The sequence below is a fragment of the Dama dama genome, chromosome 28 (assembly GCF_033118175.1).
Source record: "Dama dama isolate Ldn47 chromosome 28, ASM3311817v1, whole genome shotgun sequence".
In the NCBI taxonomy this organism is placed as follows: domain Eukaryota; kingdom Metazoa; phylum Chordata; class Mammalia; order Artiodactyla; family Cervidae; genus Dama; species Dama dama.
This window is the reverse complement of record NC_083708.1, coordinates 38,370,561-38,389,049: the sequence shown is the minus strand read 5'-3', so window position 1 is coordinate 38,389,049 and position 18,489 is coordinate 38,370,561. Positions and strand designations below refer to the sequence as shown.

General features: G+C 41.6%; 2 protein-coding genes across 2 annotated transcripts in view; one reads left to right on the top strand and one right to left on the bottom strand.

Annotated features, from left to right (window-relative positions):
• Nucleotides 1–6,331, bottom strand: part of CDK19 (cyclin dependent kinase 19) — a 270,457-nt gene extending 264,126 nt beyond the window's left edge. Inside the window, exon 1 of the mRNA XM_061131788.1 lies at nucleotides 6,314–6,331. The gene's annotated coding sequence lies outside the window, so the exon portion shown is untranslated. The remainder of the gene's footprint in view (nucleotides 1–6,313) is intronic.
• Nucleotides 5,979–17,179, top strand: GTF3C6 (general transcription factor IIIC subunit 6). Its single transcript, XM_061131791.1, has 6 exons — nucleotides 5,979–6,127; nucleotides 6,475–6,555; nucleotides 10,118–10,181; nucleotides 10,275–10,319; nucleotides 11,917–12,030; nucleotides 15,389–17,179. Exons 1-6 carry the CDS (start codon nucleotides 5,999–6,001, stop codon nucleotides 15,688–15,690), a joined length of 735 nt encoding a protein of 244 aa, XP_060987774.1. The 5' UTR covers nucleotides 5,979–5,998; the 3' UTR covers nucleotides 15,691–17,179.
• The last annotated feature ends 1,310 nt before the right edge of the window (nucleotides 17,180–18,489 follow it).

Sequence of the window (18,489 nt, the reverse complement as noted above, 5' to 3'; positions counted from 1 at the left end):
GGAATGGCAAACCACTCCAATATTCTTGCCATGAGAACCCCATGGACAGAATGTAAAGATAAAAAATATGAGATCAGATGATGAGCCCCCAGGTCAGAAGGGGTCCAATAAGGTACTGGGGAAAAGCAGAGGGCAATTACTAATAGCTCCAAAATGAAAAAGCAGCGGGGCCAAAGCAGAAACAACGCTTAGTTGTGGATGTGTCTGGTGGTAAAAGTCTGATGCTGTAGAGAACAATATTGTATAGGAACCTGGAATGTTACGTCCAGGAATCAAGTAAATTAGACGTGGTCAAGAAGGAGATGGCAAGAGTGAACAAAAACATATCAGAATGGGTGAATTTAATTCAGATGAACTTTATATCTACTACCGTGGACAAGAATCCCTTAGAAGAAATGTAGTAGCCCTCATAGTCAACAAAAGAGTTCAAAACGCAGTAAGTACGCGGGTGCAGCTTCAAAAATGACAGAATGATTTCTGTTCGTTTCCAAGGCAAACCACTCAACATCACAGTAATCCAAGTCTATGCCCCAACCACTAATGCCAAAGAAGTTGAAGTTGAACAGTTCTACGAAGACCTACAACACCTTCTAGAACTAACACCAAAAAAGATGTCCTTTTCATCATAGGGGACTGGAGTGCAAAAGTAGTAAGTCAAGAGATACCTCGAGTAACAGGCAAGTTTGGACTTGGAGTATAAAATTAAAGTTCTGTCAAGAGAAATACTAGTCAGAGCAAACACACTATTCCAACATAAGAGACACTCGACACATGGACATCACCAGATGGTCAATACTGAAGTCAGATTTATTATATTTTTGCTGCCGAAGATGGAGAAGCTCTATACAGTCAGCAAAAACAAGACCTGGAGCTGACTGTAGCTCAGATCATCAGCTCCTTATCGCAAAATTCAGGCTCTAATTGAAGAAAGTAGGGAAAACCACTAGGTCATTCAGGTATGACCTAAATCAAATCCCTTATAATTATAATGTGGAGGTGATGAATAGATTCAAGGGATTAGATCTGGTAGACAGAGTACCTGAAGAACTAGGGACAGAGGTTCATAACATTGTACAGGAAGCAGTAACCAAAACCATCCCAAAGAAAAAGAAATGCAAGAAGGCAAAGTGGTTGTCTGAAGAGGCTTTACAAATAGCTGAGAACAGAAGAGAAGTGAAAGGCAAGGGAGAAAGGGAAAGATATACCCAAATGAATGCAGAGTTCCAGAGAATAGCAAGGAGAAATAAGAAAGCCTTCTTATGTGAACAATGCAAATTGGAGGAAAACAATAGAATGGGAAAGACTAGAAATCTCTTCAAGAAAACTGGAGCTATCAAGGGACTATTTCTTGAAAGGATGGGCACAATAAAGGACAGAAGGACCTAACAGAAGCAGAGATTAAGAGGTGGCAAGAATATACAGAAGCCAGAAGAACTATACAAAAAGTCTTAATGACCTGGATAACCATGATGGTGTGGTCACTCACATAGTCAGACATCCTGGAGTGTGAAATCAAGTGGGCCTTAGAAAGCATTACTACAGACAAAGCTAGTGGAGGTGATGAAATTCCAGCTGAGCTGTCTAAAATCCCAAAAAATGATGCTGTTAAAGTGCGGCACTCAATGTGTCAGCAAATTTGGAAAACTCAGCAGTGGCCACAGGACTGGAAAATGTCAGTTTTCATTTCAATCCCAAAGAAGGGCAATGCCAAAGAATGTTCAATCTGCCATACAACTGCGCTCATTTCACATGCTAGCAAGGTTTTGCTCAAAATTCTTCAAGCTAGGCTTCAATAGTACATGAACCAAGAACTTTCAGATGTACAACTTGGGTTTAGAAAAGGCAGAGGAACCAGAGATCAAATTGCCAACATCTGTGGATCATAGAGAAAGCAAGGGAAATCTAAAAAAATTCTACTTCTGCTTCACTGACTACCTGAAAGCCTTTGACTGTGTGGATCACAAAAACTGTGGAAAATTCTTCAAGAAATGGGAATACCAGATCACTTTATCAGTCTCCTGAGAAACTTCCATGCAGGTTAAGAAGCAACAGTTAGAACCAGACATGGAAATACTGATTGGTTCAAAATTGGGAAAGGAGTATGACAAGGTTGTATATTGTCACCCTGCTTATTTAACTTATGTGCAGAGTATATCATGCAAAATGTCAGGCTGAATGAATCACAAGCTGGAATCAAGATTGCCAGGAGAAATATCAACAACCTCAGATATGGAGATAATACCACTCTAGTGGCAGAAACTGAAGAGGAACTAAAGAGCCTCTTGATGAGAGTGAAAGAGGAGAGTGAAAAAGCTAGCATAAACTCAAGATTAAAAAACTACGGTGAGGACTACCCTGGTGTTCCAGTGCATAAGACTCTGAGCTCCCAATGCAGGGGGCCTGGGTATGATCCCTGGTCAGGGAACTAAATCCCACATGCCACAACTAAGAGTCTGCATGCTCCCTGGAAGAAAAGCTATGACAAACCTAGAAAGCATATTAAAAAGGAGAGATGTTACTTTGCTGACAAAGGTCCGTATAGTCAAAGCTTTGGCTTTCCCAGTAGTTATGTATGGATGTGAGAGCTGGACCATAAAGAAAGCTGAGCACAGAAGAATTGATGTTTTTGAACTGTGGTGTTGGAAAAGACTCTTGAGAAAATCCCTTGGACTGCAAGGAGATCAAAACAGTCAATACTAAAAGAAATCAACCCTGAGGATTCATTGAAAGGACTTATGTTAAAGCTGAAGCTCCACTACTTTGACCATCTGATAGGAAGATCTGACTCATTTGAAAAGACCCTGATGCTGGAAAAGAGTGAGGGCAAGAGGAGAAGGGGACAACAGAGGATAAGATGGTTGGATAGCATCACCGACTCAACGGACATGAGTTTGAACATGGTCCTGGAGCTGGTGATGGACAGGGAAGTCTGGCATGCTGCAGTCCATGGGGTTGCAAAGAGTCAGACACAACTGAGTGATTGAACTGAACTGAATGCTGCAAGTAAATATCCTGCATGCTACAATGAAGACCAAAGATCCCCCACATGTTGCAACTAAGACAGCCCAGCCTAAATAAATAAATATTAAAAAAACAAAAACAAAAAACCAAGATCATGGCATCTGGTCCCATCACTTCATGGCAAATAGAAAGGGAAAAAGTGGAAACAGTGACATATTTTCTTTTCTTGGGCTCCAAAATCACTGCGGACAGTGACTACAGCCATGAAAATAAAATACTCATACTCCTTGGAAGGGAAGCTATCACAAATCTAGACAGCATATTCATATTCAAAAGCAGAGACATCACTTTGCCAACAAAGGTCCACAGTGAAAGTTATGGTTTTTTCAATAGTCACATACAGGTGTGCGATTTGGACCATAAAAAAGGCTGAGCGCCAAAGAATTGATGCTTTCAAACTGTGGTGCTGGAGAAGACTCGAGAATTCCTTGGACTGCAAGAAGATCAAATCAGTTAGTCCTAAAGGAAAAGTGAAATTCACTCAGTTGTTTCTGATTCTTTGGGACCCCACGGACTGTAGCCCACCTGGCTCCTCTGACCATGGAATTCTCCAGGCAAGAATACTGGAGTGGGTGGCCCTTCCCTTGTCCAGGAGGTCTTCCTGAATCTGGGTCTCCTGCACTGCAGATGAATTTTTACCATCTCAGCCAGCAGGGAAGCCCTCCTAAAGGAAATCAACCCTGATCAATCCAATCAATCATTGGAAGGACTGATGCTGAAGTTGAAGCTCCAATACTTTGGCCACCTGATGCGAAAAACCGATTCCTTGGAAAAGACCTTTATGCTGGGAAAGATTGAGGGCAGGAGAAGAGGGCAACAGAGGATGAAATGGTTGGATGGCGTCACCAACCCAACAGACATGACTTTGAGCAAACTCCGGGAGATAGTGAAGGACAGGGAAGCTTGGCTGCTGCAGTCCATGGGGCCACAAAGAGTCGGACATGACTGATCAACAACCGTAATGGAAAGGGGAGCTGGCGGACAGGCATGGAAGGCTTACTTCTCTGTCTGTATCATTTCATAAACCATTCAAAATAAATACAATCAACAATTATGTCTTAAATAGTAAACAATAATAACCTTGACTAGAAGTATGAGCCTTGTTTATTTGAAAGGGACATCCTAAGGCATTACACTGACGTCAGAAAATGTATTTTCAGCCCTCAAGCCTTCACTTCTGCTGCTCCCTCAGCTTGGATTATTCTTCTTTTTATTCTCCCTGAACCCCAATAATATCTGACAATTTAATTTCTCAACTTATAAAGCACTGTTAGAGACACGATCTAATCTTCAAACAAAAAATATACAGTAAGGATGAATAATTTTATCTTCATTTAAAAATAAGAACACAGGGGATAAGAAAGTACAGCAGCTTGTGCCAGATCACAATTACTATATTTCAGATCTAGAACTTCTAAGTTCTACAACTTCTAAGAGGTCCAGTACTTTTCCCACTTTTTTAAAGCGATGAAATCCCATTCATTTAATGAAGGAACGGGTAAAAATGCACAAAAATGTTTACTAAAGGGTTGTGCAGTATCAATAAATACAATCACATAGATTTATATCTATCGTGTAAAACATCCATGATACTACACATAGTGAGAAAAGCAAGTTTAAAACAGATGTACAGTTGGAACACATTTTTGTAATAAAAATTGTGTTTGTGTATGTAGAAAGAAGCTGGAAAGCTAAACTGTGTAGGAAAATGTTTTTGGTTTTCATTTTCTTCAGCCACACAGCATGGTCTGTGGGATCATATTTCCCCCACCAAGGCCACCGCAGACAAAGCATAGTCCTAACCACTGAACCACCAGAAAATTCCCCAAAAATGTTTTTTAAAAGTTATAATACTCTAAATTTTTACATAGTATTACTATTACTAGGCTAAATGCATATTAAGTGCTTAATATGTGCCAGACAATCTGTTTTACATGTATAATCTCTTTTAATCCTCACAAAAACCAACTTGCCTAAAGCCTTGCAATTAATAATGCAGCAAATCAGACAAGTATCAGACCCCAAATCTCATGCTCTGTGGAAGCAGATCACACAAGTAGCAGACCCCAAATCTCATGCTCTGTGGAAGCAGATCATCCTGTTTCTCTACAAAGATCATTTATTTTATAATCAGAAAAATCCGTTGTTACTTTTAGAAAAATCCTGTTCAAAACTTCACTTAGTCTCTGCTGCTGCTAAGTCGCTTCAGTCGTGTCCGACTCTGTGCGACCCCACAGACGGCAGCCCACCAGGCTCTGCCGTCCCTGGGATTCTCCAGGCAAGAACACTGGAGTGGGCTGCCATTTCCAACTTAGTCTCTAGTACTCCCCAATTTCTGTCTCTTACAGCGCTTAGGGCAATCTGATCTCCATCTGCCATTCCTGCATCTTTTTTGCGTGCTAAGTCGCTTCAACCGTGTCCCTCTCTATGGGACCCTACGGACTGCAGCCCGCCAGGCTCCTCACCATGAATGGGTTGCCATGCCCACCTCCAGAGGATCTTCCCAACCCAGGGATCGACCCCCGTCTCCTGCACTGGCAGGCGGGATCTTAACCACTAGCGCCACCTGCGAGGCCTGCAGCTTTTGCAGGGTCCTGAAACCCAAGCTCACTTCCTAGCGCAGCGAAGTGTGCCCTTAGCTTGGCTCGGGGAGAACTTGAATTGAGGATGAGTGTTTACACAACATTAAGAATTTCTTTCAAAGAAATGTAGGATGGGGATACCCTAGGCCTCTCCATTTCCCTCGCGCACGGGGGCCTCTTTGCCTGCACCTTCTTGATCTCCTCTGCCTCGCTCGCCAGTGGGCTCGTTCCACCAGCGACGGGAATCCGACGGTTCGCTAGGTCGCCGAAGCCGCCCGGCCGAGGCCAGGGTCCTGGCTCCAGCTCTCGGAGAGGAACAAGGAGCTCCGCGTGCGCCCGGGAGCCACCATCTCGCGTGCTGGCAGGAGCGGCGGGCGCGGCTGCCCTTACTCAAGATGGCGGCCCCGGCGGGCGGGGCCCGCGGCTCGCCGGCGGCGCAGAGGAGCGGCGGCATGGCGGCAGCGGCCAAGGAGCCGAGTTGGGTGGACTGGGACGAAGAGGAGGAAGAGGAGGAGGAGGAAACAGTGAGTGCCACGGCGGAAGCCTGCGGGGTGGTGGCCGGGGTGGAAGTGGCTGTGTGCGGGGCAGGGAGTCGGGGCGCGGCCCGCGGGCGCCTGGCGGGATTGTGCCCCTGAGCGCATGGGGCGGCAGGCAGCTGCCCACAGCCCTACGGGCCACACGGAAGTTCGAGGGGGAAGGAGGGAGGTTACCTTCGTTAACGGAGCGCGTTTCCTCTCCTTGAAAGCAGGACCTAGTTTTCACAAAAGAAGAGCCGTTTCACTGCGGGTGTGTGTTTGGCTTTTCTCCATAACTGCCTGCCTCTTCCTGCGCTCTCACAGGCTAACGCGTTAACCCTTCTTTCTTCCACCAGGAGCAGTTGGTTATGGTGGAATTATCAGGAATTCTTGATTCAGACTTGCTCGCAAAATGTGAAAATAAATGCAAGATTTTGGTGAGTCTTGCAGAATTGGTGGGTTGTTATAGGTTTTCTTAACTCTAAAACAAGAATGGATGGTGACATATACCCACCCCCTTTAGTTCAGTCAGTTCAGTTAAGTGGCTCAGTCGTGTCTTTTTGTGACCCCGTGGACTGCAGCACACCAGGCCTCCCTGTCCATCACCAGCTCCCGAACCTTACTCAAACTCATGTCCGTTGAGTCGGTGATGCCATCCAGCCATCTCATCCTCTGTCATCCCCTTCTCCTCCTGCCTTCAATCTTTCCCAGCATCAGAGTCTTTTCAAATGAGTCAGTTCTTCGCATCAGGTGGCCAGAGTATTGGAGTTTCAGCTTCAGCATCAGTCCTTCCAATGAATATTCAGGACTGAGTTCCTTTAGGATGGACTGGTTGGGTCTCCTTGCAGTCCAAGGGACTCTCCAGAGTCTTCTCCAACACCACAGTTCAAAAGTATCCCTTTAAAATAGATTAATTCCAGGTATACAAAGCAGTGAACTGTTGGAGACAGTCACACAACAGGGAGCAGCTGGGAGAAAACTAATGCCCAACTTCTACAGCATTGTCGACCAAAAAAAGACGCACAACTTGAGAGTTTCGAGTTAAGCTTTATTTGGGGCAAAATGAGAACTGCAGCCAGGGAGGCAGCACCTCTGATAGTTCTGAGAGACTGCTCCAAAGAGACAGTGGGGAAGAGTCAATATATGAGATTTTGGTGAAGAGGGAGTTCAGTACCATTAAGCACTCATGTTACAAAAGGTTTTCTGCTAGTCACAAGGATCTGATGTCACCATGAAGGGATTTAGTGCTTTTCTAGGTATGAGGAGATGCAAGGATTTTGGCTCATAAAATCAGTTCCTTAAAATATCTGTCTAAATATCTGTCCCACCAGATTCCCTGGAACACACAGTGCCTCACTTCACCCTGAACTCTCCCAGGGGATGTTGAAGGTCAACAGCTGCAGTAGCACAGGGTTCAGTCTCCACAGGCGCAGGTGACAGATGCCCTTGTAGTTCAGTCATTGGCAGTGCTCTTGGCAAGTGCCAATTTGTAGTTGACAGCATCAACAACTATGCCTGAATGTCTGCATGTGTGGCTGGAGAGAGTTAAAAGATTTGGCGGGGGGAGGGTGGCATTTTGAAATGGAAGATTAAATTCTGAAAAACAATACACTGTTTTTGGACCTCTCTGGTTAAGAATCTGCCTTGCAATGCAGGGGACAGGGGCACAATTCTCTGTGAGGGGACTAAGATCCCACATGCCCTGGGGCAGCTGAGTCTCAGTGCCACAACCACTGAAGCTCACAGGACGCAACTAAAGAGCCTCTGGGCTGCAACTACTGTGCCCACTCCAGGCAGGTGGGATCTTCGTTTCCTGACCAGGGATCTAACCTGTGCCCCCTGCAATGGAGTTTTAACCACTGGACCACCAGGGAAATCCCTCTTTTCTTTTTTAAATTGAGAAGTAATTGACATGTAATATTATACTAGACTTCCCTGGTGGCTCAGTGGTAAAGAATCCACCTGCCAATGCAGGAGGCCAGAGTTTGATCCTTGATCCAGGAAGATCCCACATGCCCCAGAGCAACTAAGCCGCCTGCGCCACAACTACTGAGCCCAGTGCTCTAGAGCCCTCCAGCCACAGCTACTGACGCCCGAGTGCCATAGAGCCCATCCTGTTCAACGAGAGAACCGCTGCAGCGAGAGGCCAGAGCGCTGTGATTAGAGAGTAGCCCCAGCTCGCTGCCATAGAGAAAAGCCCTCACAGCACCAAAGACCCAGCACAGCCAAAAATAAATAAATTATTATTTTTATAATAATATATAATTTTTATAAAAAATAAAATATTTTTTATAAAACTGACCTGGAAAAGGTCAGCTATCATTTCAATCCCAAAGAAAGGCAGTGCCAAAGAACGTGCAAACTACCGCACAGTTGCACTCATTTCATATGCTAGCAAAGTAATGCTCAAAATCCTTCAAGCTAGGCTTCAATAGTACGTGAACCGCAAACTTCCAGATGTACAAGCTGGATTTAGAAAAGGAAGAGGAACCAGAGATCAAATTGCCAACATCTGTTGGATCATCAGAAAAGCGAGAGAATTCCAGAGAAGCATCTACTTCTGCTTCATTGACTATGCTAAAGCCTTTGACTGTGTGGATCACAACAAGCTATGTAACATTCTTCAAGAGATGGGAATACCAGACCACCTTACCTGCCTCCTTAGAAACCGGTATGCAGGTCAAGAAGCAACAGTTAGAACCGGACATGGAACAACAGACTGGTTCCAAATTGGGAGAGGAGTACGTCAAGGTTGTATATCGTCACCTTGCTTATTTAACTTACATGCAGAGTATATCATGCAAAATGCTGGGCTGGATAAAGCAGAAGCTGGAATCAAGATTGCTGTGAGAAATATCAGTGCCCTCAGATAGGCAGATGACACCACCCTTATGGCAGAAAGCGAAGAACTAAAAAGCCTCTTTTTTTTTTTTTCCTAAAAAGCCTCTTGATGAGAGGGAAAGAGGAGAGTGAAAAGGCTGGCTTAAAACTCAACATTCAAAAAACTAAGATCATGGCATCTGGTTCCATCACTTCATGGCAAATAGATGGGAAAACAATGAAAACAGTGACAGACTTTATTTTCTTGGGCTCCAGAATCACTGCAGCTGGTGACTGCAGCCATGAAATTAAAAGATGCTTGCTCCTTGGAAGAAAAGCTATGATCAACCTAGACAGCATATTAAAAAACAGAGACATTACTTTGCCTACCAAGGTCCATCTAGTCAAAGCTATGGTTTTTCCAGTAGTCATGTACGGATGTGAGAGATGGACAATAAAAAAAGCTGAGCGCTGAAGAATTGAGCCTTCAAACTGTGGTGCTGGAGAAGATTCTTGAAAGTCTCTTGGACAGCAATGAGATCAAACCAGTTGAACCTAAAGGAAATCAACCCTGAATATTCACTGGAAGGACTGATGCTGAAGCTCCAATATTTTGGCCACCTGAAGTGAAGAGCTGACTTATTGGGAAAGACCCTCATGCTGGGAAAAATTGAAGGCAGGAGGAGAAGGGGACAACAGAGGACGAGATAATCGGATGGCATCACTGACTCAATGGACATGGGTGTAAATAAACTCAGGGAGATGCTGAAAGATGGGGAAGCCTGGCGTGCTGCAGTCTATGGGATCGCAAAGAGTCAGACATGACTGAAGGATTGAACAAACAATTTTTTTTTAATTATACTAGTTTCAGCTGTGCAGTATTTTCAGTACTTGTATTGTGAAATGATCACCACAATGTCTAATTAACCCGCATCACTACACATATAATTGCAAAATTTTTTTTCTTCTGGTAATAACTTTGAAGATTTACTGCCTTAACAACTTTCATATATAAAGTACAGTATTATCTATAGTCACCGTGATGTTCTTAAACATCCCAGGACTTATTTTTTTTATGACTGGAAGTTGCTATTCATTTGAGCCCCTTTTCACCAATTTCCCCCGCTCCCAAGGCTGTTTTTACTAATGATTTTTTGATGGTCCTATATTCTGTTGTAGGGAATTGATACCGAAAGGCCCATTCTGCAAGTGGACAGCTATGTCTTTGCTGGAGAGTATGAAGGTAGGAGGATGTCAGAGAGATGAAATTCCCTTTTTTATATGCCTTTTGGAGAAAGTAGCTATTTCAACAAGTTGCCTTAATGTTTTTCTGCAGACACTGTTGGGACCTGTGTTATATTTGAAGAAAATGTTGAATATGGTAAGTGATTGCTATGCTGACTCAACTCTTTGTGTTATGAAATATTTCAAACATACTTGTGTATGATGGATATTAAAGTTAAACATCTCGTGTACCCACTGTCTACCTGTGTCAAATCCTCCCTTTTGGCTAGGCAGTTAAAAAACATTCCAGGTGCATTTGAAGCCCCTTGTATATCCCTCTCCAAAATTACTCCCTTCTGTCTTCAGAGGTAATCACTTGTCTTCAGAGGTGATCACTCTCTTGAATTTAGTGTTTATCTTTCTTACACCTGATTTTATATTACATATGTATGTATCAGCAGACAATAAATAGCACTTTCTGGATACTTTCACACTTAATATAAATTGTAGCATATGATAAATATATCATTCTATATCTTTTTTTTTTCTTTTTTTTAATAAGGCCCTTATATCTTTTTTTTTTTTTAATTAGAGATATGTTTGGAGATTTTTTACATGCTTATATATATATATATATATATATAAAAAATATAACTGATTTCCCTGTTGCTATTGTGACTGTACTGCAGTTTTTTCTCCAATTAATGGACATGTTGGTTGCTTCCATTTTTATTAATAACTACAAAAATTTATTGAGTGCTTTCTGTATGTCAGGCACTGTTCTAAGTGTTCCATGTATCAATGTACTGAATCCTCACCACAAGTCTGTGAGGTAGATGGCATTGTTATCTTCATTTTATATTTGAAGAAACTGAAGCACAGAGAGATGAAAACATTCTCAAGGTCATAGACCTAGAAGCAGAGCCAGGATAGAAGCAGAGCTAGGATTGGAACCAAGATGGTCTGCTCCAGAGCCTGTTTTCTTCATTATGCTTATTTACTCACCACAAAAATGTCTTGTGCATATATGTAAAAATGTCTCTTGGATATACACTTAGAAACGGAACTGTTAGATTGATGAGTATGTGTACTAGATTCAACCATATGAAATCAACAATTTGGGCTGAATATCGCCAGTTTCACATGGTTCAACTTAACAGATAACACTGTGTTGCTCTCTGAAGTGTAGTATCAGTCAGCCACACAGTGGCAGGCTCTTCAGGCTTTCAGTGTGCTTCACATCCTTAGCACAGAGTCTCATCCGTCATTCCCGCCTACACACACAGTTTTTTATAAAGCTGTGACCCCAAGCAGCAGGTGGGCAGCAATTTTTTTTTTCTCAGCTTTCTCTCCTGATTGGGGATGTTCTCACTCCAGTCTGGCTTCAAGTAGTGTCTGACTTTGGTCCTTCATTTTGAGCGACAGAATTTTAGACCTCATTACCCAGTCAAACCAAATTCCCAGCCCCTCTTTACCACTTCAGGGCTGTCACCTAATAGGCCTGTAGCTTTACTCTTAACTTTGGGTTTCTGTCCCCTGTAGATGTGTGTTGTCTATGAGTTCACTTGTATCTTCAGTTCTTACGTATTTAATCTGTTACACCTCTGTGGCTAGAGCAGGAGGAATGAGTTAAATCTTGAACTTAACTGCACTATCTTGACAGAAAGTAGTTTTCTCTAAACTGGAACCATTGAGGCTTAACATGATTATTTGATGGCGTCAAGCAGTATAATAGTGTTCATTTTATATTTTAGTGGATGCAGAAGGCAGTAATAAAACAGTGCTAAAATATAAATGCCACACAATGAAGAAGCTCAGCATGACAAGGACTCTTCTGACAGAAAAGAAGGAAGGAGAAGAAAACATAGGTTAGTTCACTTATTTCTCTGAAAATAGATGATTCATTATTGGCTTTATGACACATTGTTGCCAGGATGTTCTTTGTACTTCATAATAATAACTATGTGTGATAGGTTAAGTATGTGAAAATTGAGAGTTCTCCATAAAAAGTACCAAAGATAGATTTTAAAATTTAGTTGAATTCTCATATAGCTGGGGGCACTGGAGACATATGAGAAATGTTTATCTGCTTTGCATTGGAAACGATTGTGAGGAGTTTGTCAAGCAATTTGACATGATTTCAACCCCAAGGAATTCAGCAGCCACTTCTCTTCCCACCATTAAAACTTTTTTGTAAGAGCAGAAGATATGATGGTAGCAGTTCTAGATCCCCACAGGATCTCCTGAGCTTTGGGGAGATCCAGTAACCTTCCCCAAGATGCTTACTACTGGAAGAAGCTGGCTTTATATGTGAGGGAGGGACTCTAAGACCACAGTTGTTAATCTTAAGTCTAGTTCTTAATAAACACCCAGTTAGCCTTTTCCAGTTGCTAGTCATCCAACGCTAGAGACTTTGTAGGAGTTTCTTGCACCTGTAGCAGGCATATGTTTGTGGAGATGGACAAATAACCACTTGATGGTTTAAAAGCCTATTGCTCACCACACCAACCTCTTTCTGTTGCCCTAGGGAATTTGGGACACGGTCAAAATAAATGTGTTTGTCCACCAAAAACAAGGCTTATTGCTCCAAGACATATTTGAAACACTAGTAAATGAGACCCTAATGATGAATACTCATGGCTTGATTTATTGTATTTTAAAGAATAAACATTTGAAGGTACATTCATCATCTATAAATTTATACCAGCTACACATAACTATATAACAAATCTTTGTTCTTACATATTCCACAACTACCCGTTTTTTTTAGGCACTTTGAAAATAATAGGAAGGAGGCACTTGAAGTTCTAGAATGAACTTGAAAGGCATATACATATCAAATGGCTTAACTATCATTTAAATATTCTTCTTAAAGGAAGTTAGAGAATTTGCTCTAGTCTTTTAATAATCTAATAACTCTTGGGGAGAATCTGGATGCATCTTTTTGTTTATTTATTAGCTTTGTACGGGTTTTCTGTAGTTGCAGCAAGCAGGGCTACTCTTTTTTGCAATACACAGGCTTTTCACCACTGCGGCTTCTCTTGTTGCGGAGCAGAGGCTCCAGGTGCATGGGCTTCAGTAGTTGCAGCACACAGACTCAGTAGTTGTGGCTCATGGGCTTAGTTGCTCCCACGGCATATGGAATCTTCCCAAACCAGGGATCAAACCTGTGTCCCCTGCATTGGCAGGCAGATTCTTATCCACTGTGCCACCAGGGAAGTGCAAAATTTGGGTGTATTTTAATCAAATAAATTAGCAACCAACTATTCAAGGCTGTACTGGTTATCTACTGCGGCATGAAAAGTGGCCCCTAAACTTAATGGCTTAAAACAACAGCAACAGAAGCACCATCTCCCATGGTTTCTATCAATCAGGAATTGGGAAACAGTGTATTAGCTAGGTAGTCTGGCTTGGGTCTCTTATGAGGTTGCAATCATTTTGCTGACTGGGCTATAGTCATCTGAAGACTTGAGTAGGGCTGGAAAAATCTAACTGTAGGATGGCTCACTCACATGGCTGGTGAGTTTGTGCGGGAGGTGTCACTGCCTTGCCCTCCTCACACTACTGTTTTGAGTGCCCTTTTGACACAGCAGCTGGCTTTGCCAGACCAAGTGATTTTTAAGAAGAAAGTAAAAGCCACAAAGTCTTTTATGAACTTGCCTTAGAAGTCACATTCTGTCATTTCTTTGATATGCTATTCTGTGTGGGAAGGGACAACACAGAGCATGCATGTCAGGTAGGTGAGGATCATTGGGGACCATCTTGGATGCCAGCAGAACAAAGTAGACAGAGGTGTGGTCCTTATTTTCTAGGAGCTTATACTCTAAAGTAAATCACACTGAGACAGACATGGATGTCTACGATTCGACACCCATTTCACTCAATTTATTTTAAGTATCTGTTATGTGCCAACTTGGAGAAGGCAATGGCACCCCACTCCAGTACTCATGCCTGGAAAATCCCAGGGACGGAGGAGCCTGGTAGGCTGCAGTCCATGGGGTCGCAAAGAGTCAGACATGACTGAGCGACTTCATTTTCACTTTTCACTTTTATGCATTGGAGAAGGAAATGGCAACCCACTCCAGTGTTCTTGCCTGGAGAATCCCAGGGATGGGGTTGCACAGAGTTGGACATGACTGAAGTGGCTTAGCAGTATGTGCCAAGTATTACGCTAAATAACAGAGTAGGCTTTAGGGTGACTTTAAGGTTTTGAACTTGGTGACTAAGAGAATAATGTTATGGCAAGCAAAAAAAAATTTTTTTTTAGAATAATGTTATTCTATATGTTTAGAATATGTTATTGCAAGCAAAAAATATAGTTTTTTTTTTTTTAATAGAAGTCAGTAGCTGAAGCTGAGCTGGAGGGAAGGGACTAATCAAGTTTTGAAAGAGGGAGACTTTATAGAGAAAAGATATGGGATCAACAGGATGTTTCAACAAACAGCTGCGGAAGAGTTAGTTTATGGTGGGGTATAGGACAGATGGATGCTCAAACAGGGTGACAAGATAAGTTGGGATATCTTACAGATACCTAATGGAATTTTGACAATGACAGTAAACAGCTTGGGTTATAGGAATTAAGTATCTATGAAAATACTTGGCTTTCTGAAAGGGTCAGAAGGACAAGAGAAAAAAAATGGCTAGCATTATTGAAGCAGTTCTTGATTATGGGAGTTCATTGAGGGATTAGGGCTTTGACTGTAGGTATGAAAAGGGACAAAAATTTTTTTCAAGGATTTTTTTTTGGAGAGGTGTCTTATTTCACAATTGGATTCTTCAATTTAAAATGACAAAAAAAAATAAAAAAAAAATAAAATGACACATAAATGTTGACTTGGAAGATGAGAGTGGTATCATCCACCGTATTATGAAAGCTGGCTGAGTAAGAAGAAAATTGTAGGGAAGTGACAATTTTCTTCAAGACAAGAGATGGCAGTGGAAGATCAGTTATCTCTTCAGAATGAGCTGGGAACTGGACTCTGGAAAAAGGGCTTAGAACAGTAGTGATTTTGATAATGCATACCTTATAGGCTTTCCAAGGTCTCCATGTAAGATGAAAATTACATGTTTATCAGTTGGTTCAGGCACCTTGTTCCTTTCTTTAAGTTGGGGTTTTATATTGATAAATATTCATATGAGCATTTAAATGAAAAATATTTGGAAGTAACTAAAATTCCTTTTTCATATCTCTTGGTTTCTCACCCCACCCACACCCTCCCCTATTAGGTGGTGTGGAATGGCTGCAAATCAAGGAGAATGATTTCTCCTATAGGCCCAACATGATTTGTAATTTTCTGCATCAGCATGAAGAGGAGGAAGCGGTAGCCCCAGACCCAGATAAATCTCTGGAGTTGGACGAGCACGAGATTCAAATGAAAGATAATTCAAACCTGGGTTATGAACAGGAGAAACCACCGAACTTAGAAATAGAGGATTCTGGTCCTCTTATTGATATCCCTTCTTTTGAGACAGAAGGGTCTGTTTTTATGGATACTCAAGAAACTGCCTTAGAAATCACTCCTAGATGAAATGTTTCTCATAATAACTAGTCATGAACTTTTAATACAATTTTTATATAAAATAATTGACTTTGTAGTTCACAATTTTTATTTTTGTTAGCTATATGCACATTTCCAGTTATAATGTAGTTTAATATACTAGAATCATTAAGGACCAAATATTGAGTTTTTAAAAATATGGTTTCAAGGACTATAGGGGCCATTCTGTAATGAGTCCTTTAAAATGGAGGTTTTACTAAGGTAAGTATATGTTTCTATTGCAGCCATTGCAAATTACCACATTTAATGGCTTATGTGTATTAAGCTACAGAAGTGTATTGTCTTTTACAGTTTTGTAGGTCAGCTGTTTGAGATGGGTCTCACCTGGGCTAAAATCAAGGTATTTGTAGAACTTCTCTTCTGGAGGTGGGATGGGGGACTCCATTTCCTTGTTCATTCAGTTGTTTACAGAATTCAGTTCTTTGCAATTGAAGGATCATGGTCCCATTTCCTTGCTGTTGGCTGAGAGCCATTCCCATATTCCAGAGGCTGCCTGCATTCCTTGACTCATAGCCCCTTCTCTTCAGAGCCAACCATGGTCAAGTTCCTCTCAGTCCTTGACTCTCCCCTGCTACTTCTGTCATCCCATTGATATTAGACCCTTCTTTTATTTGATTACATTGGGCACATCTGGCTGACTTCCCTATTTTAAGGTCTATAACTTTAATTCCATCTGCAAAGTCCATTTTGCTATGTAATGTAAACAGGCATAACACTGAAAATTATGGCATGAAAATATTTGCGGTGGCGGTGGGGGGGGGGGGGGGGCATCTTCCAGTCTACCAAAGTCAATATTACAATTCTGAGAACAGAAGAATTCAGAAATGCTTAAGGGTGAAGGTACAGTTCCTGATATTCCAGCTGTAATTTCACTCCTTTCCTACTGAAGAAAGATGATTGGAATTCAGCTGTAACAGTCAGTTTACTACAGTGATATAACATTGTAAAGCCATTATCCTCCAATTAAAAATTAAGTATTACAGTGATAAGCTAGATCTGCTCTAACTAGTATTTTTTTAATTATTCACAAACTTTGATACAGGTTGACCTATATGAAATTAGCAATATTTGCTTCTGACTATAAAACCCAGCCATTTTATATGGTTTATGCTGGTATAAAACACACCTCACATTAATTATATCTCATAGTGCTCTGTGATGACCTAGAGATGTGGGATGGGAGAGTGGGAGGGAGGCTCAGGACGGAGGGAGATAATGTATACTTCTGGCTGGTTCACGTTGTATGGCAGAAACCAGCACGGTGTTGTAAAGCAAGTATCCTCCAATTAAAAATGTTAAAAAATTATCTCTCTCAACTGTTGGAGGTATACCTTTGTTTTGACAGATTAGAAAATTAATGTTCTAGAATGAGAAATTTTTTCCTTCAATAAGTTCTGTAACTTTTTCCTATTTAATTGGAAAACAACATACGCTGATTAAAAGCCTTTCCAAATCATAAGCGTGTATATCCTCCCAATTTTTATGACTTTAGTCTCAGCTTTTCCTTTAATCAGAAACATTTTTTTCTACCATGTGTATGTGGAGAGACTGCTAATTACTTGACCCAATATCTGGTCTTCCTTTTTTCTCTTTGTAACAGAATCCCAGAATTTATTCAGGTTAGCAGTGTGCCCGGGAGAAGGCAATGGCAACCCACTCCAGTACTCTTACCTGGAAAATCCCATGGGAGGAGCCCGGTAGGCTGCAGTCCATGGGGTCGCGAAGAGCGACTGAGCGGCTTCACTTTCACGCATTGGAGAAGGAACTGGCAACCCACTCCAGTGTTCTTGCCTGGAGAATCCCAGAGATGGGGGAGCCGACGGGCTGCCATCTGTGGGGTCGTACAGAGTCAGACACGACTGAAGCAGCTTAGCAGCAGCAGCAGTGTGCCTAGCTTTCCTTGTGTATGTGAAAGTGGCCCTATTTTCTAGATATTAGTTCTTCCAAGCTTGATCTATAGATTCAATGCAGTCCCAACAAAAGTTTTCTATGGATATTGTCAAACTGACTAAAGTTTATATGGAGAGGCCAACCCTCAGAATGGCCAATACAATGTTAAAGAAATAGTAGGAGGACTTCAAGACTTACTGTAAAAACTGTAGTAATAGAGACAGTGGGAATTGCTGAAAGAATAGACAGATAGGTCAATGGAATAGAATAGAGAGCCCAGAAATAGACACAGTCAACTGATCTTAGATAAGGAACAAAGACAATACAATGAAGCAAAGAGAATCTTTTTAATAAATGGTGCTGGAACAACTGGACATCCACATGCAAAAGAATGAAGTGGGACCCCTCCCCAATCTCGTATTATATACAAAGACTTACTCAAAATGGACCAATGGGGACTTCCCTAGTGGTCCAGTGGTTGAGACTCCCTGCTCCCAATGCAAGGGGCCCAGGTTTGATCCCAGATTGGGGAACTAGATCCCACATGCCATGGATCCCACATGCTGCAACCAAAGATCCCAAGTGTGGCAGTTAAAACCCGGTACAGCCAGATAAATATATAAAAATATTTTTTATATATATAATTTTTTTAAAAAGATGGATTAATGGCTTAAATAAGTGTAAGGGCTAAAGTTATAAAACTCTTTGGAGAAAATATAGGTATAAATCTTTTACTACATTGGATTAGGAAATTGCCTTTTAGATAAAACATGAAAAGTGGAAGCAACAAAAGAAAAAAATGGCACACTGGACTTCATCAAAATTGAACTTTTCCGATTCAAAGGATACTATCTAGGAAAAAAAGACATCTATTCAATT